The sequence below is a fragment of the Ambystoma mexicanum genome, chromosome 4q (assembly GCF_040938575.1).
Source record: "Ambystoma mexicanum isolate Mex_15411 chromosome 4q, UKY_AmexF1_1, whole genome shotgun sequence".
Lineage (NCBI taxonomy): Eukaryota > Metazoa > Chordata > Amphibia > Caudata > Ambystomatidae > Ambystoma > Ambystoma mexicanum.
Window position 1 is genome coordinate 418938196 of NC_090928.1, and position 25814 is coordinate 418964009.

A 25814-nucleotide genomic window follows, 5' to 3' on the forward strand; every position below is an offset into this window, starting at 1 on the left:
AAAGCAACTTATGCTCTAGAGGGAGCTCAGAAGGAATTAATTTAGGTGAGTGCGCAGTTGCCATTTTATGGGCAAGACGTCTAGTAATGGGCATTCAAAATCTTGAAGTCCGAGCAGAACTCTGGGTATAAAGTTCCAAACAAAATATCCCCTGACCAACTTAATTGTCAATGGACAACCAAAATAAACCCAGAATCGCCTGATGTCCCTGGGACAGTTTCACATGGGATGCTAAAAGCACAAATAAAAGGCTACCAGCACAGATGAAAAAATAAAGTCCAAAACAGACGGTCAAATATTTCGATATCTTGACTGACAACTCGGCCGTCTCAGTGACTCGCTTATCAAATGAGCATCTAATAAAGCAATGGTAAGCGAGAAACGCTTCCTTGCTCACCCAATAACTGAAACCAGTAGTAAGCTGCCAGTGTTGGTTTCTGCCGTAGCTTCACTGTTACCCCAAATGGGCAGACATCCGACCAAGGTTGAACCTTGGATTCTGGATCTTGGCTTCCCCACACAGCATTCAGCGCTGGCTTCCCAGCTTCCCAACGCGGCAACCAAATGCGCATTCCTTTGAGTGGCAGCTGAAACATAAATTGAAACAGTCGTTAGAGGACTGGACCTACCAACGTACAGGGGACCATCCAGCCACACCGACCGAAGTCAGCCCAACACAGACATGATGCACTTGTGTGCCCTTTACAGGACCTTGGCTAAGCATGGCCTCGATTACAATATGAGCAGAGGCGCTGCACCAGTTCTGTCCAGCATAAGACATCTGAATGAGTCTTGGGGCCTTATTACAAGTTTGGGAGTATTTTGATGGTAAATCGTCAGAATACCGCCAAATGGAATTACCATTACCACCATGTCGGGCAAGATTGTATGTAGTACCCTGTGGGAGACTGCACCAACCTTGTTCTCTTGGCAATGGTTAACCCAACCTTTGGTATAAGCATGTACTAGTCAAGTTGGTGGAATGACTGAGCGGCCATGCCTATCTCAAGAGGGGGTCAATGTGAGCCGTAGGGTTATCATACAGATTCCCAGTGACAAGTATCCAAATAAACACTTACTCTCAGTTTCAATAACTCAGTAGATACCTATTTGGGATCGCTCGCAGATACTTCCTACACCCTGAGGTGACTTAAATAACTAGGACACTGTGGACATTGATATATCACTGGCACATTTAGAGCTATACTGAGGTTAGTGCCGCTAGGAAAAGATGAGGAAATAAAACCATGGTTAGCAAATATTCTTAAGCAGGGAAGTACTTTTTTAACCCCCCAATGCAAAGTAAGTTAACCCTTTCCCAGCTACACAAGTAATGGAATGTGTGACTTTTGTTGAGGGATAGTTGAAGCAGAAAGTCAGAGGATCGTCTTTCAGGGAGCCAGGACAGCCAATATCAATTGAACAAACGTCTAGGTGAGCTGAAGCACTTCTTGAAGGTAAGTAAAAAGTCTTGCACAATGTTTTAGAAATCTTTGTAGAAAATGAAATCACTGTTGGGCCACAAGCTGGGTGGTTTGTGAAGGGCAGAGCTGCAAGCAACTTGGCAAAAGATAACAAAGACAAGCCTCAACTGAGAGCTAGCAATGCTACACAAGAGGTAAGCAACCCCTTAGCTTGTACAGTACCTTTTGGTTTGAAGAATTTGGTTCCAGCTGGCTTCTCTTCCAGTGTAAGTATGCAGATCGTTGATCCTGGGCCTCAGACGAGAGGACAAGAGGGAGAACGACGTCGGGGGACTCCAGCCTTACGAATTGACGGTCGGTGGTAGCAATGGGCAAACTTCAGATCAGCGGCACTTCGCGGTCTCAGCTTCTCACGAATAGCGCCACCGTGGTTCTCTGATACCTTATGGGCTTTCCTCGCATCTGGGGTCCAGCACTCTGAGGTGGCTCAAGCTTGGTCAGGCTTGCTTCATGGGAGTCTGGAGGGTCTTCCTGGTGCTGGGGGTCTGACTTAGCCACTTAGACACTCACTCCATTCTGGTGTTCCTTTCCCAGGCAATCGGTTCCTGCAGCAGCAATGGAAGTACAGCCAGCTCCGAGAGGATTTCCAGATCGCTTTGGGGGTCGATTGGTCCCACCAACCCAAGGGAAGAAGTCGTTCTTTGCAGGGCTTCTCTAGTCGAGGCACATTCGGAGCCTCAACAATGCAGCAGGGCTCCACCGGGAAAACCAATGGTCCAGGAGTTTCAGGAAGCGTCTCTTCCAAGTTCTTCAGATTCCTTCGTCCAGTGGTCTATTCTGCCTTCCAAGACAAAAGCCTTGCCTTTTTATGCAGGTTTCTCCCATTCATTTGCAGCCTAGCTGTCCATCACACAGCAGGGTGGCTGTCGGTAGGACAGCCAGCCAGCCAATCACCTTTGATTACATTCCTGTAACCAAGGGGATTTAGCACAGGGAGTTTTGGGCACCTCCCTCACTGCCTGCCCCTGCCAGACACCCTGGAGCCAGAGGCGGACTTCGCTGGCGAATCCCGCCAAAGGCAAATTTAACAAAGGGACCAAACCTGGTGTGGTGCGCACAGTAAAAAAAATGTGGGGGGCCATTTTGACAAAATGGGCTCCAATGGGTGCTTTACTGCAGCTGCAATTGCAGCCCGCATTGGTAGAAACACACAAAAGTAGGAAAAAGTAAACCACTGCCACCACCATTTATTGTAGAAAGTGTAACATAAAAATGTTACATGAGAAACTAGACAAAGGGATACTAAGTAACCCCTCCAGCACCTTATTGTAAGATCGTCTGTGCTGGGTCTACAAAGTTACAAATGTAAGTGAAGTCCATTTCACTTCACTGCTCTTGGAAACGGTAGTTTATCCAAGAAAAGGTATTTAAACCTCTGGGAAATCTGAAAGACTTGCCTGTGCCACGACACTGAAGGTGCTGTGTGTCACAATGTAAAAAGAGGATGCCTATGTAGTTTGTCAGACTCCATTTACCGAGTTCAAATCGCATAAAAATACGAGAGTGGGGAAAGTCTTGCACAATGTTTTAGAAATCTTTGTAGAATATGAAATTGGAATTCTCCCTAAAAACTACATTACTGTTGCATTACCAAACCGCCCTACTACAACTTTGGTGGTGAGGGAGAGGGTAACAATTAAGTCCGCAAAAGAGCTCGGGGTCTCGAAGGTAGAAGGGAATTGGCACATTTCTGAGAATTCTCCCGATCATCTTTTGTCTGTAGCTTGCTTGTTCTCACTGGAGACTTGCAGTAGCTGCTTTTTGCAGAGTTGATTCCAGAACTGCCCTTCACAAGCCAAACCGCTTCTGGCCCAACAGTGATTTCATTACAAACTCTCTAAACTTTGTGCAAGTCTTTTGTGCTATCTAAAGGAGTGCCTCAGCTCCATAGACCTTGTTCAAATTGACTTTGGCTGTCCTAGCTCCCTGCAGACTCTTCTGACCCATTGACTTTGATTCGAACTGTCCCTCATAGGTGGTGCAGACGTTTAACTTGTATTGCTGGGAAGGATCTAATCTAGACTTCATTGGGAGATTGGAAAGTATTCACATGCTCTGAGAACCTGTTGACTGTTTTCCTTCCCTAACCATTTTCTTTTCCAAAACCTCAGAATTGCATTAAGTACAAAAAGTGATATATCAGTGCCAAACATTGTCCTAGTAATTGCATTCAACTCATGGTGTAGGAAGTGTGTGTGAGGCACCCCTAAGGTTATCTACTTGCTGATCTTAAATCTGTGGAAGTGTTATGAAGTGTATTTTTGTTGTTGCATATTGCCCTTTTTAAAGAAGGCTTTTTTTTAAAACTGACTGTTAAATAATTACTTTACTAGAAAACCTTGAGTGTAAGTGTTATTTGGATACTTGTAACTGAATCTCAGTGTTGCTCCTCTACAACTCATATTTACCCCTCTTGAGAGAAGTCTGGCTGCTCAGTTACTCTACCAACTTGTGTAGTAAGGACTTTAAAATGAGTTTAAATAAGACTGGATACTGTCCTTAAAGCACTGCAAAACAAACAGTTAAACAAATGGTTACAAAATGTGCTGTTTTTTCAAGTTCCGCTCCTCTCAACGTGTCGAAAGGAGAGAAACTCCTATTCTACTTTCATGCGTTAGGTCTGAGCCCAAAAGGAAATATACAAACCTATACCAATAGGTGGGTTGCCTATTACCAAGAGGACAAGGCTGGTGTAGTCTCTCACAGGGTTACTGCATCCAATCTTGCATAACAGTAGTGTTAATAACGTTTTTTTTCCCACACCTCTGTACTTTTAATGAGGCCTTTAACCTTTTCTGTTTTAGGGAACTTATCTGGTTGTCTTTACTATTGTGCAATCTTTGTTTTTTTTCACTGATTTATGTGGAAGTCCTAATGATTGGAGATAATGCAAAAAAAAGTTGCTTTGTGTTACTGTCTGACTGTTATAAATCCTTTCTTTTCTAGGAGCCATGGTCTTCATTTTTGACATCTTCGAAAGTGGGAGGCCTTGGAATTCCAAAAAGTGTGGTAGGATTTATTTACTGGCAATCATTTGTGGGATGTTCTTTGTGATGTTTATCCAATCTTCTCTTGCATGTGTTTAATTTCTGAGGCTCAGAACTTTAAGCCTCTGAAAAGTACAGTGCTTATTCACAATGAATATCTATTCACCTTGTTTCGGAAGGATTTTTCACTTATGTTCCTTACAAAATGCTTCATACTAACATGGTTCATGAATGATGTGACCATATCACCTGCTTGTGCCTTACAGTGTGCGTTGGCTTGGCGTAGGGGTCCCAAAATCCAGTATGTGATGTGGGGCTTGGCTTGGCCTGGTGTGGTGTGGGGATGTTGCACTTGTCTGTTAGGGCAGTTTTTCTAATGTCCATTTATGTAAGACTGTATAAGTCTATTCCTTTGGCAATACAGAACTGTTAGTATAGGTCTGTACTACTCAAGGTACTGGTAGGTGGTAGATTAGCCAGGCTTATCTTGGGAGGGAGAGGGCTGTAGGAAGGTAAAAAGAGATTGTAGCATACATATGGTCCAAAGAAACACTTCAACACTGATATATGTACAAAGTGATGGTTTCTTTTATATGTACCCGGTCAAAGAGATTCTTTAGAAAGATGAGCACTATTGTTGGTAATAAACCCAATTTTAAAATCAACACAATACTTCTGGTAAGTAAACCAAAGTATAAAAGACTTTTGTAATACCACATAATTGGGTCCACGGCAGATCGGACATCTGTTGTACGCAGATGACATGACAATATTTGATCAAACAGAAATTGGGCTACAACGGAAACTCACTGCTCTGCAAATATATGCTGTAGAAAATCACCTTGAAATTAACACGAGCAAAACGAAGATCATGACCATCCAGAACTGTGGACGAAACAAAAATCCAACTTTAAATGGCACGTAGGTGAAGCCAACATTGAAACCGTGGCCAAGTTCAAATATCTGGGAGTGATTTTGGATAGTTCAGAAAAAGAAATTGCCATGCAAGCAGAATTGTACTCAAAAACTAAAAAAACTAGCTGCCCAAGCCAAAGTCATTGATGGCAAATTCAGAAAATGTTCCTTAGTACCCACGATAAACTTCTACAAAATGAAAGTGGTGCCCACAGTAACATACGGTGTAGAAGCAATGCCGACAATTCCAAAACAGCTATGGGCCAAGTTGGAAGCACTGTTTTGGCGCATAGTATTACATCTACCGACATCAACACCAGGGGCAGCAATAAGACGAGAGCTAAGTCTGCAATCATTAGAATGCTCAGTAACATGCAATTCGATGATGCTTTATAGAAAATGTAGAATGGCACATAGTAATGATAAGATGTGAAATGGACAGTAGGAATTGCAACATGCTAAACAATTGGCAAAACGAAAATCAAATGGTGCTAAACAGCATCGCATCAAATAAAGAGGAACTTGTATCCTACCCGTGTAAAATCCTAAAAAGAATAAAAGATAACGACTGGGCCTCTACATTAGATGCTGCCGCAAAGCTAAAACTCACCAGCCACTTACCAAGTAATATGGTAAAAAGAAATGAGCTGCAAGCCTACGTAAAACAATGTCCAAGTAAATAGGCTCGTAATTTGATACGAGCACGTTTGAACATTTAGAAAACAAACGAGATCCTACACATTCGAGGCCAGGCGTTAACCAACAATTGCCAATTCTGCAAACATGATTCGCATCCACCAAAAGAAACATTAAGGCATCTGATTATGAATTGTTCAGCTACCAGTTCCATCAGGCAAAGATATCTAGCATGCATGGTAGACATCGACATCTTGGCTGAAGAGGATACATGGTGGTATCGATTGATAGGAGGCGAAAAAACTGCATGGCAAATTGCAATGGCCAAAATTACTGAATATATTGAGAACAAGCTGCTAAACGATAAAAGTGATCAATAAACAGTTAAACAGTTGCATAAGCATCGCATCCAGCTGCACTGCGACTTATTACCGGGCTATAGCAAAGCCTCGTAAATTTCTCGCCAAAAGACTTGTAGGAGTTCCACGAAAGCATCAATGAAGTCTGCCTTGTTTCATCGCGACTGCCTGACCAAATGTTCTACAAAAAGTATTGTAAAATCTTATTTTTTTGATTAAACCATTAAAGAAATACCACATAATGCAATTCAAGGTGAATAAGACCCCATTTGTAGTAAACTATTACACTATCATTCCTGAAACAGAGTAAGTTCTACTATCAACATTGCAAGTAAGTACACTGCGACCCTTGTAACTAATTGTGTTTCAGGAATGATAGTTCCAGTACCTTCAGTAGCCCATGATTACATTGCAACATATGTAACTTAGTCTATTTCAGGAATATACAGTTACAGCAATAGCAAGTAAGTATGACACTTGTAAGAGTGTCTTATGCTTTATCAGTCCTTCCCTAATCTAGGGCATGAGTGTTTTCAGAGGCCGAAGGGGACTGTGGTGGTCCAGTGGCCTTTAGTTTGCAGAACCGTATCAGGCACAACTGTAGGAAATCGGAGGATATTTTTGTTAAGTACATTACTTTAGAGTTGGTAAAAGGGTTCAGGGACTTAAGAGAAGGGTCCTTGAATGCGTTACAACATTAGGCCTGGGCAAGCGGTATGGGCAAACACCCAAAAGTGCAGATCACCACCCTTGCCACATAGGAGCGACACAACAACCTTTGTTAAGTATTACCTCAAGCCACACAGTACCTCAGCAGCTAAAGGACCCGGTCTCTGTATTCTTGCTCTTCAGATGAAAAAAAGGACACTGGATTGGAAAATGCAGTAGCAGTGGAGAGGAAAGGCTCCCAGCAAAGGATTCTTCAGTGTTTCTCGCAGCTGTGGTTTTGGCGCCCTTTTCAAGGCACCAAATGAAAAATGATGGTCGTCAGAACGATTTGCCTCTATCGGTCCAGCAATCTAGTGAGGGTACTTCAAGGAGGGGAATCGTGCTTCTGGAGGTCCCGCAGGAGTCCACTGAAGTTTCAGTGAGATTCGCTCTTTGGAAGACCATGCAGAGCACTCAGCCTTGAGGTCCCAGGTTATTTGCTTTGCAGCCCAAGAAAGTCAAAGCTCGTTGTGGGATGGCTCGAAATGCAGGTCTTCTTTAGAATGATTGGTCCCACCAGACTAGGGGAAGGAGACGCCCTTTTTGGGTCTCCTCTGTTGCATGGAAGATTGGGTCAGCACAGCTGCGGTCTCTCAGCAGGCATCTCCAGGAACTGGTAATGGCTACAGGCATCTTTTCTTCTTACTCATCGGATTCAGCTCCAGTGGTTTACTTCTCTTCAGCTTCCTGATCCAGTCCATTTATCCAGGAACCCAGCCAGTCTGGACTCGTGCTACATTCAAACTGGGGGGGGGGTTTGGGGGGGAGGAGGGGAGTTGGGGGCTTGGGGGCTTCTGTCCTTACAGCACAGCCAGCCTCCCAGTTGGAACCGATTCCAGGCAGGCATGCCAGAAGACAAAGGACTGCAGAGTTTGACTCGTCACTTGTTTCCTGTATTCAGACACTCTGGAGCCTCAGTAGGCTTCACAAAGGGTTCCTGCCGAAGACTAAAATCTTTTTATGGAATGTTCTGTGCATATCCGAAATCAACCTCTGACTAAAGTCAAACTGGCACCTCCCCCACCCAGGACCTCCTCTCCCTTCCCACTGGAGCACTCATCTGACTCTCCCCTGTTCTGCCCCCCCCCACCCCCCATGATGACGACCCGACCATGAGAACCTTTCTTCAATCAAGGTAAGCCCAATGGGGCTCCGCTCGATTTGCTGTGCACACTGATGCCACTATGCATCTTCCTTTGTGTGTGCAGTGACTGCAAACCTTTATCATGCAGCACCTGCAGTGGCGCTGCCTTGTGGGGCCTGATGATGATTTCATGCCAGTCGGCCTGCTCCACTCCTTCATGGCCGCCTGCACCTTTGTTTTTTAGGCACTGTAGTGTCTTGATTGCCTCACACTGCGGTTGTGCTGATTGGCCCTCTTACAGTACAGCAGCCGGTAGGTGGGACAGCTGGCCCTTCCACCTATGGCCCCTGTCTGACTCTGTCCGGGCCTGGCTGGACCATTGCCCATCCCTCCTCCCCCTGCTCCACCTTTCTTCTCCCTCTACTCGGCGCCGCTTAGTAGTCACCCAGTCCTGGGCCCCCCCATCCAATATGCACAATAACGCGTGGCACTCAGTGGAGTAATTTGTTGGCAGCTCCTAGCTCGTTTCAAATGAAATTACATATGTGCCACTTTTGCTTTCATGCATTATTGTAACTGTCCATAAAATTGCTTCTAGGTGCTTACTGGATGTGCCGATCGTGCCTCCCCCTTCAAGCCCCCTCCTAAGCTTCTATTTGTCTCTGCATGTATTTGTTTGTCTGCACCCAAGTGTCTGTGATCACAACCAGCACCAGACTCCGTGGTCTCGCGGCTGCGCAGAAGTGCTCCTCAGCCTCCCCCTCTGCCCCCTCCCCCCCCCACCCCCAGACAGCGAGGGGAAGAAGTTGGATGCCATGGGTAGGAAAGTAATCTACTCGGCGGCTACGACGGTCAAGGTGGCGAACGCTTTAGCGATCCTAGCCAGGTATTAACGGAAGTTATTGCACAAGATGGCCCCGCTACTGGAATTCCTCCCCGAGGACAAATGGATCGAGGTGCTGGGGATTCTCCAAGATGGTGAGGTGGCAACGGACCACACAATCACCGTGGCCCTGGACATGGCAGACCGTGTTTCCGCCAAATGGGGAACGGGGTCTACCTCAGTCATTGTGGCTGGTTGAAGGCCACCAACTTTAGGCAGGAAGTTCAAACGAAGGTCCTGGACATGCCGTTCAGGGACAATCTCTTTGGAAAGGCCTTTGATGAATCGCTAAAGGCCGTCAAGACTAGCTCAGACAGCCTGGGCCCTGGGCACGCTGCAACAGCACTGTCCGTCCTTTTGTGCCTCAGAGGGAAGTCGGGCAGGCCATCGAAGGGTTTTGGCAGAGGATCTTCCTCGTACCGCCAACACCCACATATTGAAACTTGAAAACGGGCTTATTTCACACTCCATCTCCATGTAGTGCGATAACGTGCCACATGTGACTGTACAACAAAAAATTGCACATTTATTGCTCTTAAGTGACTTTTTCTTGTGCTGATCCCAGGAAGTAGAAGGGTTAACTTTGACTCCACTTTCAATATGTGATTCAAAAAGTTTACCTTTGCTTTAAATTCCAACGCATCAATAAATGAGCTTAAGCATTTCTGCCGATCAGAATTCCTTGATGTACTGTTCTTCTGAGTAGCCTTAGACCAGGGCATATAGTGTTGTATCTTTTCAACTGCCTACCCTAGGTTTTACTGCAATATTCACCCTTTCATATTGCTCTGTACATTTCTCCTATTTTAAGTAAACATTTGTCTGCTTGATTCCCTACTTCCAAATCAGCCTTAAATTGTTACAAGGATTTCATATTCGTCAATATAAACGCATGTAACAGGTTTTTCTAAAATATTTTTTTATTATTTCAGTACCTACCAAATGATCATCTTTGTCTGGTACGAATAACTCCACGGAGGGATTTGTTCTCGCACAGTCTCACAACGGCAAACTCTACTACTTTTGTTATAATGATGAAGCAGTGTTTTGCAAGACGAACAGCTAAATTAATTACAAGACTGGAGTAAGTATACAAAACAGTGTGTACAGCTTTTTATTTATTGATAAGGATTACTAATCGGCCTCCTATATAAAGGTTTGGATTTTTGTTCTTCCCCATCCACATGTTAAAGGTTCTTAATACTGTGCACTAACAACACCAGAGTGCCTGGCGCTCTGGCGGATCGGAAAGGCAAGAGGGGTGATGGGTTAGAAGGGCATAGCGGGAAGAGTTAGAGTTAGAGTGAGAGTTGTGATGTCCTGTTGACGGCTTCAGTTCAGTACACAGTTTGAGCATGAGTGCAATTTACAGATCGGTAGACTTCATGTGCTTTTGTGCAGGACTGTGTGGTTTGTTGTAGTCTAGTGCATGTGGATTGCTGTGAAAATATGTGATTTAGTGTGTGAGAGGTGTATGCAGAAGTTGAGATTTTGGAGGTTGGGCTAGTGGGGCTTTTTTCTAACCTCATTGCTGCCGACACTGGTTTGGCGTTTTTGCCTGTGCTATGCACTGGGGCATTTTGTGTTGGGCCATGCTCTGGGTTTTGCGCATAGTGGAGGCTTGTCTCTGTGATCTCCACCCATGGGTGGAAGGAGGCCTTCACCACCTTCCTGCCCACGGACCGCTAGATAGTTGCAAAGGTTTAAAGGTTTTGCACTTAGATTTTCAAGGGTGTGCCTGCCATTGCCTCCCTGAGTTCATAGGGCGGGATCCTCACCCTCCGAAATCCTGGTGCTTTAAGGCCTTCTGGGTGTCAGTTATTGGTTTATGCTCCCTCGTCTGTACCTGTGGGGCCAGTCCCTTTGGTGATCCCTAATGTGGGGCTTTTGTTGGGACTAGGTCTCCACTGGGCTCGCTCCCTCCCCGGCTTATTCCTTCCATGTATGCTTGTTCCAGTGGGGGGGAGGGTGTTTGTTTTTTCTAGTCGTTCCCATCTGATTCTAAGATGAAAAGCCAGGTTTTAAGTACTTTTCTGAATTTTAGCCTATCCTTTGTATTGCGTATGTCTTTCGGGAGGGTGTTCCAAGTTTTAGCTGCCAGGTGGGAGATTGACTATCCCCGTGTGGGTTTTTTTTTTTTCTTGTGTATGGTTTTGGTTCCAGACGGATGTTGCTTTATCAGTGTTCTTGTTGGTAGGTAAATGGTTATTTACTTTTGTAGGAATTCTGCTCCTTGGCAATGGATTGCTCTGTACATTATGCACATTGTTTTGAACAGTTCCATGTCATTTAATCGCCTGAATTTTCAAAGCCTGTCATTTCAACGTGGAACGTCACCAAATTTTATTTTTTATTTTGGGTGTGTTCCCCCAACCCTCCTCTGCCACCTATTCCCTAACCCCCAAACCCTTATCTGCACCCTCGACCCCCTAAATAAATCGATGAACAATAGTGCATGTTGAAGTGGCAGGCTTTGAAAAATCTGGCGATGAAAGGACGTCGTACGGTTTTGAACGCGATTCGTTGTTTCATAGGCAGCCAATGTAGCATTATTAGCGTTGGAGTGTTGTGAACCCTTCGTGTTAGTCTGAGGAGAAGTCTGGCTGCTGCATTTTGGATACATTGCCGTTTCTTCAGCAGCGTTCCGGCATTCCGAGGTATAGGCAATTCGCATAGTCTATTCTGGACATGATGAGGGCGATGATGGTAAGTATTTTAATAGGAGAGGAATGGTAGGATCCTTTTTTACCGTGTGTGGGAGGAAGACGCATTTCTTTATTATTGCGTTTACTTGTGGTTCTAGTTTTCATTGTCAATTAGGACTCCACGGCTTTTGACTGTTTTCAATGGTGTGGGTGCTGTTCCAATTTCTGTGGTCCATGGGACGTAATGTTTATTTTCCTGGTTTTTGGCTATAACTAAGATTCCTTTTTTGCCTGGGTTGAGTTTGAGGCGGTTTGTGTTCATCCATTCATAGTTCTTTTAGACAGTCTTCCAGTGTTGTGTTCTTATTGTGCGTCTTCGATTTTGTAGATTTGTATGTCTGCGTAGTTGTAGCACGTGCGGCAGTGTCTTTTGATTAGCTTAATTAATGGAGTCAGGTAGAAATTGAAGAGCAGTGGGGATAGGGACGATGCCTGTGGTACTCCACAGTTGGTGTCTGTGGAGTGGATTTGAAAGTTTTTATACAGATGGTTTCCGTTGTATCAGTTAGGAATGATTTATTCTGAGCAGGGTTAATCTAGCTATTCCTCTTCCTTCTAGTTTCTTGAAGAGGTTGTCATGGCTGACTCTTGTCGAACGCTGCAGAGTGGTCCAGTAGTATCAGGGGTAAGTTTGTGTCGAGTCTGCATTTGTCTTTAGGTCATCCCAGATATGAGTGCTGTCTCTGTCCCTCTTTTAGGCCTAAAGCCGACTTGTGCCTGATCCAGCAGCTGTTATTTTTGTATGGGCTCCTGTGTTAGTCCGTAGACGTCGGGTTCTAGGAGTTTTGCTGGGTAGGGAATGTTTGAAATAGGCCTGTGTTTAGAGGTCTTCCACATCGCCTGACGTGTCCCTGAGGAGTGGTTTGATGTACACTGATTTGAATGATCATGGTACTGTTGGGCAGAATTGCATGCAGTAACCTCTGGGACCACCTGTCTTGATACCCGCTCCCGGGGAGCCGGTTCAAGCCCTGCGTCCCCGAAAGCGGACATCCAGTCCCCAAGGAAGGACCCAGCAACCCCATATAGGGGCCCTTTGGACAGTGTCCTGGTGCCTATGGCGCCAGGCTCATAAAAGACATCAGTCCTGGCGCAATAGGCGCCAGGCTCATTATGGAAGTGCTTGGGTGCACTTACCTGATGCAGAGCATGCTGCAGGATCCCGGCCTCTTTGAGGCCTGAAAGGAACTATTTTACCTGTGGGACTAATTTACCATCTGGGCGTGGTCGGGGAAGGATACATACCTGGAACATCTTCCAAGGCTATTTAAACCCCACCAGAACAGCCACACGTGCTTCGCGTTGTTCTGCATCTAGCAGCTGGACGTTCACCGTGTCAGCTCCTGCATCCTGACTTCTGCCACGCCTGCCAGCATCCTGGATCACCTGCAAAGGAAGAGAAGAAGAGAACAGAAGAAGGAAAAGTCTTTACCTGCTAAATCCGCATCCCGGAGACATCTCGCCGACAATCCTGAAAAGGAAGATTTTTATTTAAAAGCTCATCGCGTCGATCGCTGCAGCGCCGCATTCCACTCACCTTTACAGGGCGCCTCCATGTTCAGCAGCGATCATCCGGATTCGCAGTCATGCCCCAGCGCCTAGGGAGAAAAAGACCAGAACAAAAGGTGAGAGAGAGAAGGGAATAAGTAAAGCTAAATCTCCATGTTAAGACTTACCTGTTGATTCAATCCCTCTTCATTTCGGGTCCGCGCCGCATCCTGGCATTTCCGGACCCCGGCCCCTAAGGGGGAAAAAAGACATCAGCGTTAATGAGCGAATGAAAAGACATTACCAAAAAACGCTCATTAAAGACTTACCTGATTTCTACAAGGATTTCACCTCTCATCTCGGGTCGGTGCCTGTTCCCCGGCATTCCGTACCCCGGCCCCTATGGGGAAAAAGACACTAGCATTAGTACATTAATGAGTGGACACAAGGGGAACCTCTTATCAAAAAACTTACCTGGAAGCCAAGCAAGTTTGGTTCTCACCAATCCGAAAATCCAGTGAAGTAACTGGATACCAACGCGCCCCTGCATCAGAAGCAGGATGGAGAGCTCGTCCTTCCAGACCCTAAGGTGAGACGCTACGAGGAGTCACAGAAGGGTTTCGAGGAGGGTGAGAGGGGAAAGTGGGAGGCTGATTGCATTACCCTGCAGACAGTTAATGCCCTATTTTCGCCTACAGAAGGATACTTCTGCGAGCCAGACAAGCCAGATTTGGGGGCCCGGTCCAGTTCGTCTTCCGAACCCTGCGCATCACCTTAGAAGAGGTCTCAGTAGTGCGAACCAGGCCAGTGCCTCCGTGGGAGTCAGGTGAGCGTTACACCACCACACACAATTAAGACTATAGGTGTAAGCAAAACCAACCTTTGGTATAAGTCTGTACTACACAGTTTTTGGTATCGAGCTGAGCAACCAGGCTTATCTCAAGAGGGAATATGAGCAGTAAATGAAGTTACACAGAGGTCTTACAATCACAGTGGTTCAAGTAGACCCCTACACTCAAGGTTTCTTGGCAAAACACTTATTTATTTACGGTCATTTAGAAAACATTCACTAGAAGGAGGTAACTTAATAATATACACAAACCTCAGTACCAAGCCAATACGTTTGAGTATTAGGCTCCCTTGAAGTAGGAGCAAAATGGCATTTCAGTCACTTTAAATAGGAGTAAAAAGGCACAAGTTAATACAATGGATCACAAATACTTTCTTAGGCAGTGCAAATAGTTCCAGTTCACGAGAAGAGTCAATTCGACTCACTAGGCCTAGGCCAAAGTCAATGGACTAGTGTCTTGGATAGGAAAGAGCAGTTCTGGTAGTAAACGGTAAAGTCTTTGCCAAAGTTCTCAGAAGTAGTTTGTATGAAAAAGAATCGTATGTTGGGTCACAAGCTGATTAGGCCTGCAAGTTGGGAAAGTTCCACAAACTTTCACTGCGAGAGGCAAGTTCTCTCAATCGGGTTGGAACAGTACCTTAATATGAAGAAAAAGATGCAGCTGAAGACTGCAGATCTTGTTGTTCCTGAGCCTCAGTCGTGTGGACAAGAGGGAGGACATTGGGGGATGGAGGGGGGGGACTCCTGCACTGCACGGGGACTGCTCCAAAAAGCTGGCAAATGGAAGATCTTCAGTTCGAGTAGCTGTCGTCAAGCACACACACTGGTGTCCCTCTCCCTGGTTAAACCGAACCTGCTCAGGGAAATGGTATCCAGGTGGCTTACGAGTTGATTGGTCCCACCAACTCAAAGGAAGAAGTCGTCCTTGAAGGGGCTTCTCTGGCAATTTGGACCTGCAGCAGGACTTCACCGGGCAAACCAACGGTCCAGCAGTTGCAGCAGCTATCCTCTTCCAGATCGTCTTTGGTTCTTTCGTTCCAGTGATCGCCTCTGCCTTCCAAGCCAAGAGACTCGCCTTTTAAACAGTTTTCTCCCTTTCATTCCAGCCTAGCTGTCATTTACCCAGCAGGGTGGCTGTCCTTGCCGGACAGTCAGCCAGCCAATAACGTCAGAGTTCATTTGTGTCTCCTAGGAGACTAAGCACAGGGAATTTCTGGCACCTCCCTCACTTCCTGCCCACCCCAGACACTCAGACGCCAGAGGCGGTCTTCAGTCCTGAAGCCCGCCAAAGGCATAGAAACAAAGGGACCAACCTAGTTTGGCGCGCAGAGATAAACACTAGAAGGACCTTTCCAAAAAGAAATGGCAAAAACAGAAGACCGTGACCTGTTTAAAGAAAAAGGGGCTTAAGGCGCCATCTTGAAAAACATGGCTACCACGATTTTTAGCTACTGGTGTTCGCGGTCGGGAAACATACTATATAACCCCTCCAGCACTCTATTGTAAGATAGTGTGTGCTGGGTCTAGGAATTTGAAGACTAGTAAAGTAAATTTCACTTTACATTCTCTGGCCAACCGTAGTTTATCCCAGAGAAGGTATTTACACCTTTGGGAAGTCTGAAAGACATCCCTGTGTCCCTGCACTGAAGTTGCTGTGTGACGCACATGAAAAGATCATGACTATGGAGTTTTCTAAAACCCCATATTCAAAGAACACTAGTAAAATACACATCAAAATACATGAGTGGGGAAAAAAGTCTCACACTCTCTCCAGGTAAGAAAATCGAGTCCTCAAAATCCAGCAAAGTTGCTGGGGGTCTCTAAGGTGAAGGGGATTAGCACACTTATGAGAATTCTCCCTAACAGGTACTGTCCCTGTTGCGAGTGATGGGTTAAAGAGGTTTCTGTAGTCTTCCAATTGAACTGAGCAATAGCAGTATACAAAGCCATATTGTGTGTGTGTGTGTGTTTTAATGGTCTTTCCCACCGCTAGAGAGCTTTAAATGAGTATAGGCACAAATAGATCTGGCTTATTTAAGTATGTGTGAGAGAAAGTATTTTTTGTAGCTGTGATTTAGAAGTGTGTAGAAATTCTTCATCGGTATACATACTGTCATGGTTAGCTGCATATACCCCACTTGTATGTTGATATTGGCAGAGCATGACCATGTACTCACACCATGTATTCACATCATATGGCCCAGTACACCAAACATATGCCAGCCTTTGCCGCCAGACTGCTGAAGTCCTGGTACTTCTCATCTAGATATTTCATGGCATTATTTGGAAAGAATTTCATTTTTTCTACTTTCCTTTCATTAGATAAAATGAAACTCTCCGCTATTTTGCTATGGCATGATCCTATCTTGACTTTTGGATGTAAGTAAATCGTTTTTGCTGGTAAAGCCTGCACCATCTGACTCTGTATATTCAAGGCCATGTGACATCTGACTCACTAGTAGTTACTGCCACTAGAAAACGTGCTGGGTGCCATTATCTAATGCAGAGAGTGCAAAAGTGTTATGCTTTAGGGGAGAGTCACTGCCTCAGCTGCCTACTCAATACCCATAGCCAATAACACCACTCTTTTGGCAAGCTATAACGATGTTCAGTGGGGGGTTACTCCAAAGCAATCTGGATAATGTCCCTGAGCCCACAAGGTATCGGTTACAAAAGGTTATTAAAGAAGGTAGACAAATGACACATTAAAAAAAAAAAAATACCCTTGATTCTGAAGAGACGGTGGGTAAAATCCTTGCGTCGGGTACTTTGTTAATAAGAATCTCCTGGCTCCATAATTCTTGTTTCAAACCAGAGATGCAAGCTGAGTGTTGGGGAGGATTCTCAGAAATGTGTTAATCCCCTTCTACCCTAGAGACCCCCAGCTCTTTTTTGCTGGACTTTAGGACTTTTCACTTCTAACCTGGAGAGAGTGAAGCCTTTTTCCCACTCTCTCGTATTTTTCTGTGATTTGGACTCTGTTTCTTTTGACTTTGGAGTCTGACAAACTCCATAGGCATCATCTTTACATTATGACACAAAGCACCTTCAGGGCAGTGGCACAGGGAAGTCTCTTAGATTTCCCAAAGGTTTAAATACCTTCTCGTGGTGAAACTGTTTCCGAGAGCAGTTAAGTGAAATTGAATTAACTTACATTTTGTAACTTTCTAGACCCCCAGCACACACTATCTTAGAATATTGTGCTAGAGGGGTTACTTAGTATCCCCTTTGTCTAGTTTCTCATGTAACATTTTTGTTACGCTCTCTACAATTAATGGCTGGTGGCAGTGGTTTACTGTTAACTAGCATTGTGTGTTTTTACCGCGGGCTGCGTTCGCAGTGGCAGTAAGGCACCCATTTTGTCAAAATGGCCCGGTTGGAAAGGTCCTTCTTGAGATTTACTCTGCGTGCCAAACCAGATTTGGTCCCTTTGTCTGTGGCGGGATACGAGTGAAGCCTGCCTCTGGCTCCAGTATGTCTGGCAGGGGCAGGAAGTGAGGGAGGTGCCCGAAACTCACTGTGCTTAATCCCCTTGGTTACAGGAATAGGGGTGTCACGGTATTAGTTTTATAACGGTACGATAAACCTCTTGCCAAATGACGGTATATCATCGTTATCGCGGTATAGCAGGCGGAGTTAACTAATCTTAACAAATATTTTCTAAAAGGTCACAAATTGTCAGATTTATCATCACAAACAAAACCAGGCACACAGAGCCAGAATTGGGGTTTTCAACATACTTTCCACTGAAATGCCACCCTTGCTTCCACCAAACACAAACACACATGTGGAGAGGAGGAGGGGGAGGGGGAGGGGGAGGGGGAGGGGGAGAGGGGCCTGCTGCAACTGGGAAAGTAAACTGATAGCTTTTCTTAAGTGGTCATTTAGGCTTTTAGCTCCCCCACTGGCTACTGGGGAAGATGAAAATGTTGCCATCTTTATAACCTGCATGCCACAGATCACTGGAGGATGATGGTAGTATAAGCTTGTGTGCATACACGCGCACGCACGCACGCACGCACGCTCTTTACGTTACAGCCTTTAGTTTACTTGCGGGCCAACATGTTACCCTTTGGTATGACAGTAGGGAATACCCACAGAGATTAGTGAATTTCACAGTGTGACTTATTATATGTAAATTCAATGATAGAACCAGGGAAATCCTCCATTGTCATATGTTTAGCAAACATTATCCATTATAAATATATAAACCCTAAAGCCGCCAACCCAAAGTAAACCCTTTTCCTTCTTGACACTGTATTTATTCTTCCTATTGCTAACATATTGATTTTGTGTCAGGCACGTGTGGTTTATGGAAGGGCATTAAAAACTGCTCCAACTGAAACTACTTTGCAGATGGCACATCCAACAGTGCAAGACCAAGACTGCGCAGAACTTGCTTACTGCAGCTTTTCCAAATCAGATTGAAAAGCACACTTAACGGTATAAACGGTATAAACAATGTGACGGTTATTATTGTTTAATTGAGTGGTTCACGGTATCTTTAACGGTATACCTTAATACCGTTACATCCCTATACAGGAATGCACCCTATGGTGATTGGTCGGCTGGCTGTCCTTAGAGGACAGCCCCCCTGCTGTGTGATTGACAGGCTGGAATGAATGGGAGAAACCTGCATAAAAGGTGAGGCTTTTAGCTTGGAAGGCAGATTTGGCCACTGGACAAAGGAATCCGAAGAAGAACTTGGAACAGACACCTGTTGCAACTTGTGGACTGTTGGTTTGCCCGGTGAAGCCCTGCTGCTGTGCTGAAGCTCCGAATTCGCTTCGACTAGAGAAACCCTGCAAGGACGACTTCTCCCCGTGGGTTGGTGGGACAAATCAACCCCAAAGTGAACTCGTCTGGGAGTGGAACACCAGATTGAGTGCATTGTTTTTAAGTCTGACCTGTGCGCCAGGAAGATCCTCCAGACTTCCCTGAAGCAGGACTGACCAAGCCTGAGCCACCTCAACCGAGTGCTGGACCCCAGATGCGAGGAACGTCTGAAGTTGTATCCGAGAACCGTGGTGTTACCATTTGCTATAGACACGAGGAGCTGAAACCGCAAAGTGCTGCTGAATTGAAGTTTGACATTTGCTGCTGCCAACCTTCAAGTTGTTTTGCAGAAGTCCCCAGAAGTCCTCCCTCTTGTCCCCACGACTGAGGCCCAGGAATAGGATCTGCAAAGCCACGCAGGAACAGAAGCCAGCTGGGACCATTTCTTCTAACCAAAGGTACTGTAAACCTAAGAGGATTTACCTCTTGTTGTGTAGCCTTACTTGTTCTCAGTTGAGACTTGTCTTGGTTGCAATTGCAGAGTTGCTTGCAGCTTTCCCCTCTCACAATCTTCTCAGCTTGTAGCCCTTCAAGTGAATCTTATTTCTACAAACCTTGCTAAAAACATTGTGTAAGACTTTTACTTACCTGCAAAGAAGATCTTCAGGTCCCCTAGACTTTGGTCAACTAAACATTGACTGTCCTGGCTCCCTGAGACTCTTCTACCTCTGACTTGGTGCTTTTCCTCCAGGAAAGGGTTAATTTACTTTGCATTGGAAGGTTTAAAAAGTACTTACCAGTTTTTGAATAATTTGTTAACCTTTGTTTTGTTCCTCTATCTAATCCTTTACACCAAAACTCATTATTGCTCTAAAGGTACCAGTGATAAATCAATGTCCACAGTGTCTCAGCTATTTAAGTCACCTCAGTGTGTAGGAAGTATCTGTGTGCCATCCCCAATGGGTATTATCTGATTTAGAGAAACCGTGTATTCTAATTGTTACATGTTTCGCTCCCTTCTGAAGAAGGCTTATGTAACTGTTAAATTGTTTAATCAAGAAACCTTGAGTATAAGTGTTTATTTGAATAACTGTCACTGTGAAGCTCTGTTACAACCTTACCGCTCACATTGTCCCCTGTTGAGATAAGCCTGGCTGCTCAGCCACACTACCACCCTGTGTAGTACAGACCTATACCAAAGGTTTGGTTCCTATTGCCAGGAGGTCAAGGTTGCTGTAGTCTCCCAAAGTGTACTGCACAAAATCATGCCCAAAACCACTCTAATTATTTTTTTTAAAAAATTTTATTTTGAAAACAAATAAACAATACAAACCAAACTTGCAGCATTATTTACAACAGACTCGTGAACATCGCCTAAAACCACTCTAATTAACAAACCTATTGGAGAATCAGTCTTATTTGGAAAGGCAGTAGATGAAGCTTTAGAGACAGCCAAAAAGGAACCTTGAGCCAAATCTCCAATAAAGCTATATTCAACACCCGCCGTTCCCTTTATTGGGATGCCTTCTCCAGACCCGCTGAATCTGGTTTCTCCAAGTTTTTCCTCCTGATATTCGTCACAAGGTGCTTAATCAATTACCAAACCTCTCAACAAAGGTAGAGGTAAGAGTGCAGCCTCCAGGCGCTCACCTAACCCCGCCAGTAAATGTCTTACCCATCAGGGTTCCCTCCCATGCATTTCCAGTAGGAGGTTGAAATACATCCACCCACAGATGCGAGGAAATAACCTTAGATCAGAGGGTGTTCACTACCGTTGCAAACCGTTATTCAATGGAATTTCACCAAAGATCAGAAGGGTGTTCCTGGAATACCAGCTCATCCTACAAGCGGAGGTCGAGGTATTACTTCAAAAAGGAGCAATGGAACTCGTCCCTGTTCGAGAGGAAAAAAAAGGGTATCTATTTGGTGTACTTCCTTGTACCCAAAAAGGGCTAAACCACGCATCCTGATCTGCGTCCTGCAAGTGAGTATATCCAGCCACAAAATTCAGGATGACGACTCTGCAGGAAGTAATCCCTCTTCTGAAGCACAGCGTGTGGACACAGTCGCTAGCAAACAAGCACATCAACCTGTTGGAGCTTCTAGCAGTGTTCAAAGCTCTCGTAGCCTTCCAAAACCAGCTAACAGACAGCCCAACGGGTGTGTTTTTATTTTAAACAAACGGGGCGGGACACCCTCGCGAGGTCTGTCCAAACTAGCCCAGTAAATAGGGAATTGGGTGCTGAAAGACTAGATGTTCCTCCTGCCCCAGGAGAACACAATGTTCGAGCAGATGTGCTTAACAGAAATGTATAACTTCCCGTAGATCACTAAACAAACTCTTCTCAATCAAATAGTCCACAAAATGCACCAAGAACAAGTCAAACCTATCCTGATAACTCCAATGATGGACCTTCAAACATGGTTCTCGCACCTAATGAGAATGTCTGTCCTCCAGCCAAATTACCATGCCCTTACACATGCTGTCCCAGAATCGGGAATCGACACTACATCCATGTCGTCAAACACTGAAATTAGCATCTTGGCTCCTGAAGTCAGAGTGTGGAAATTTTAAATCTGCCTCAAAGGTGCATGGACATTCTTAAGGAGGCATGTAAACATCATTCCAGATACTGCTATTTCAACAAATGGAAACGCTTCGTCATTTGGTGTAGATCACATAGTGTCAATCCTATTGATTGCACACCTCGCATTGTTCTATACCTTATTTACTTCTTAGATTCAGGGCTAGTCTTTAATTCACGAAGAGTGCATCTAGCTGCTCTTTCTGCTTACACCACCTCTCAAAGTCAATGTTTTTGATGGAAAGTCCATATCATTAAAGCCTTTATGGAAGGTATCAAAACATTGCACCGTCCAATTTCTATTCCGACTCCCAGATTGGACTTGAATGTGGTCCTTAATAAGCTTATGGGCCCTTCTTTTGAGCCAAAGCATAAAACCAGTCTTTAGTGTCTCGTCTATAAGATTGCTTTTCTCGTTGCCATTACATCTATAAGGCTCTCCGACAAGACCCATTTGTCAATATTTACAAGGACAAAGTGGGTTTGCACACACATCCATGTTTCTCTCCTAAATCCATCTCAAAGTTCCATGTCAACCGATTTATAGAACTTTCAGCCTGTTTCCAAAATCCCACAAATTCAGCCGAGATGAGCCTAGATGTAAAGAGAGCGGTAATGGATTACCTCCATGAGACAAAATCACTATGGAAAACATACATTCTTTATATCCGTTGCCACTGGAGAAGGGGGGAATCCTGTTGCTAAATCGGCCATTTCTAAATGGATTGTGAAATACATACAAATGTGTTATTCTCTTAAATGAAAATCCAACCTAGCACAGCCCCTGCTCGTTTTCTTGTGGCTGAAAACCTTACCCTTTTTGCCCAGAGCTCACTCTGTTCGAGGCAAAGGGGGCTACTGTAGCTTTTATTGCAAACGTACCTTTAGATGTAATTTGCAAAGCAGCTACCTGGAGTTCCAGTCATGCTTTTACACACTACTATTTAGATGCACATTCTAAGACTGATGTACATCTGGGTCAAGCAGTGCTAAGACATCTTTTTGCCGCTGTACCTTTAAACAACCCACCAACATCTCCAGTGTTTTTTATTGTTATAGTTGAAATATCAACCTTTCAATATATATGAACGTTACAATAAACACATTGAAGATATGCTAAAAGCTAAATTCCTAAGATGACTTTCCTTGCAACAATACAATTATAAAATTTCAAAATGTAATGCATCAAGATAAAACATCTACAGGTACTGCTCGCTAGTCTAAGCACAGCATGTGATTCTAAGCAGATCCACAAGCCTCTGAAGACCTACATAACTTACCGTAATCGTATTTCTGATGGTTGTATCTGCTTAGATTCACATGCGCCTGCCCCCACTCCCCCTCCACCCCCACTTGGAGTTGAAGGTACATAGACGTCTTTTACCTTTTCACTACTTTCTGTACTTATGCATTCACTTCATGCTCCCTCTTGTCAGAGACAGAACAATCAGAGGGACCTTGACAAGTGAAGTATCATGGGTACAATACACGTCATACAGGGATATTACTAACACATGTCGTCTCTTTTCGAAGTTCGAAAACAAGTCCTGCAATACTCTGCACCTACCACTAAATGTCTGCCTATGCACAGCATGTGAATCTAAGCAGATGCAAGCGACAGAAAATACGATTATGGTAAGTAATGTAAGTTTTATATTTAAGGCTTGTGGATCTGCTTAGAATCACATGGGCCAACATCTGTGCATAGGCCACTCCATACAGGCGCAGGCTTCCATTGACATCCCAACGCACGCCAAAGAGTCTGAGGAGGAACAAAGCAGCTACAGTGCAGTGTTAGGGAGAATTCTCATAAATGTGCCAATTCCCTCTACCATAGAGCCCTCCAGCTCTTTTGCTAAACTTTGGGACTTCAAACTTTTTAATTCTGTTTGTTTTCTGTGTTTATTTCTTTGGGTTATGGAGTTTTAGACCACTCCATAGGCATCATCTTTTCATGTGTGTCACACAGGGCCCTCAGTGCAGTGGCACAGGGAAGCCTTCCAGGCTTTTCCAAGGTTTAAATACCTTCTCTGGGATAAAGTACTGTTTCCCAGAGAATGTAAAGTGAAATTGACTTTTTGAGGGGATTGGGTCCTCCAAGGTATTCCATATCTATGACAGGTAATGTCCACAGGTGTGCAGCTTTGGAAAATCTTCGGCGTCCTGCATCGATGACGTTGATGCGCCGTGCCCGAGGACTACCTCCGACGGCCGACGTCACCTGATGTGATAAGTAGTAGGACACAACGCCCATAGCTTCAGTTCCGTTTTTTCCGCAAACATGTTCGCTTCGTGAATCTCGGTACGCCTCGACTCTTTGGAGTTTGCTGTTTTCTTCACGGTTCGTTGAACCTGCTTGGTTTTTTGTGAAGACCTGTTCGTGGCGATGTCTACTTCGTCTTCAACCCCGCATGCGGGGACTGTGGGTCCAAGATGTCGGTCACGGACTCGCACAACGCCTGCCTCTGGTGCCTCGGGGAGGCCCACGATACGGACGACTGTGTCGACTGCCAGTCGCTCACGGCAAAGGCCTTGCGGGAACGCAAGAAGAAGCTGTCGGTAGGTCGGTAAGCCCCCGAAGTCGAGGTCTGCGGGGCTTTCGACGGATGACTCGAGGGGCGACTCTCCACGTCATCGTCAGAAGTCCAGTGGGTCTCCTTCCAGGAGTCGGTCTCGCCACTCCTCCGCCTCTTTGAGGCATTCCTGGAAGCGCTGGCATCGGTCGCCTTCCCCGTCCTCTTCCCAGGACTCCGCCCGTCGGTGGGTCGCTTATCCCTCCATGCAAGCGACACCGGAGGAATGGGCTTTCTTCGGGAAGCAGATGCTAGCGATTCTTGAATTGCAGGGCACCGGTCCGTCCGCGCCTCCGAGTGGGGTCGGTTGGCACCGGTCGAGAGACACCGCTCGTACGCCTTCGGGCTCGGGTGGTCGGCACGGCTTGCGGCAGAGGTCCCACTCGGACAAGGGTAGCCGTTCTCGCCATGCCCGTTCCAGATCCCGGTCCTCGACGTGCTCGAGACCGCGTGATCCTGTGCCGTCTTCGAAGAAGACGTCGACGCCTGTGGCGCCAAAGTCGTCAACTATTTCTCTCGAGGCTCTGCCTCCGAGGGGGTCGTCGATGCTGTCGGAGCCTAGGTCGTTGAGAGGCACGCTCGGAGCTCTGGCTTCGAGGCCTGTGTCGATGCTGGCGGCGCTGAAGCTGACTTCGCCGATTCGATCGACGCCGTTTCTGTCGGCGCCTACTCGTTCGGCGCCCTCAAAGCCTTTCGAGGCGGTGGTGTCGGAGGGGCCCCATGGCATGGGTTTGGCCCCTAGAAATGCTCTGGCTAAGGTCAGGCACTGCTTTGGTCCCCAGATGTCTTCCTCTCCCCGCCTGGAGTACATTTCAGAGGGTGATGAAGGCTCTGATGACGGCTTGGTTCCGGTGACGGTACCAGATGAGCTTATGTCGAGCCATAGCCAGTTTGATGACCCGAGGCAGTCACTGCATGATGCCAGTGGATTGGACACCTCTCCGGAGGTGGAGTTTTGTAGGCCGGAGCCTGGCACTCATGCCGATTCTTCATATCGGCGCCTTATGTCTCGGGTCACCGAGTACTTGGGTTGGTCAGCTCCCCCAGGGGAGTTCGTTCAGGATGATCTCACGGACATTCTTGATTTTGGCCCCCCCCCCCCCCCACTACCCTCTCACTGACCCAGTTTTGCCGTTTCATATGGCTCTGCAGAGAAGGGTGGCGGCGGCTTAGACTGCTCCGGAGAGTGTCCCGGCAGTGGGCAAGTCTTTGTTGCGAAAATACCGTATGGCCAGTAGCGACCCCTGCTACTTGTCCAGGCACCCCACTCCAGAGAGTTTGGTGGTGCAGGCGGCTACGGCACCGGCAAAGCAGGCGTTGTATCCTACCATCCCTCCGGATAGGGACGACGGCTTGGCGAAGAAAGTGTTTTCTTCAGGGGGTATGGCGCTTCAGGCGGCCAACTCCATATGTGCCTTGTCTCGTTTCACACACACTCTGTGGAACTGTGTTGCATTAGCGGCTGAACATATTCCCGAAGGGGACGAACGGGATGATTTCCTTGCTATGGTTCAGTATGGCAAGGATGCCATGTGTGAGGCCGTTCAGTCGGGTTTGAACATGGCAGATTGTGTCAGCCGGTCCATGGCGGCGAGCACCGTAATATGCAGGTTTGCGTGGTTGCGGAAGTCTGGGTTCGCTCCTGATGTGCAGTCCCGGCTCCTCAACATGCACTTTGACGGTGAAAATCTTTTTGGCAGCAAGGCTGACGAGTTGCAGACCTCCAAAGCTGCAGCGAAGTCGTTGGGCGCTGCAGTTCGCCAACCTCCGCCTTTTCGTCC

General features: G+C 45.9%; 1 protein-coding gene across 1 annotated transcript in view; it reads left to right on the plus strand.

Annotated features, from left to right (window-relative positions):
• The window catches only part of TFB2M (transcription factor B2, mitochondrial), a 267745-nt gene that overhangs the window by 185473 nt on the left and 56458 nt on the right, over positions 1-25814 (plus strand). Inside the window, exons 6-7 of the mRNA XM_069608002.1 lie at positions 4431-4493; positions 9989-10140. Coding sequence (XP_069464103.1) covers positions 4431-4493; positions 9989-10140 — 215 coding nt within the window. The remainder of the gene's footprint in view (positions 1-4430; positions 4494-9988; positions 10141-25814) is intronic.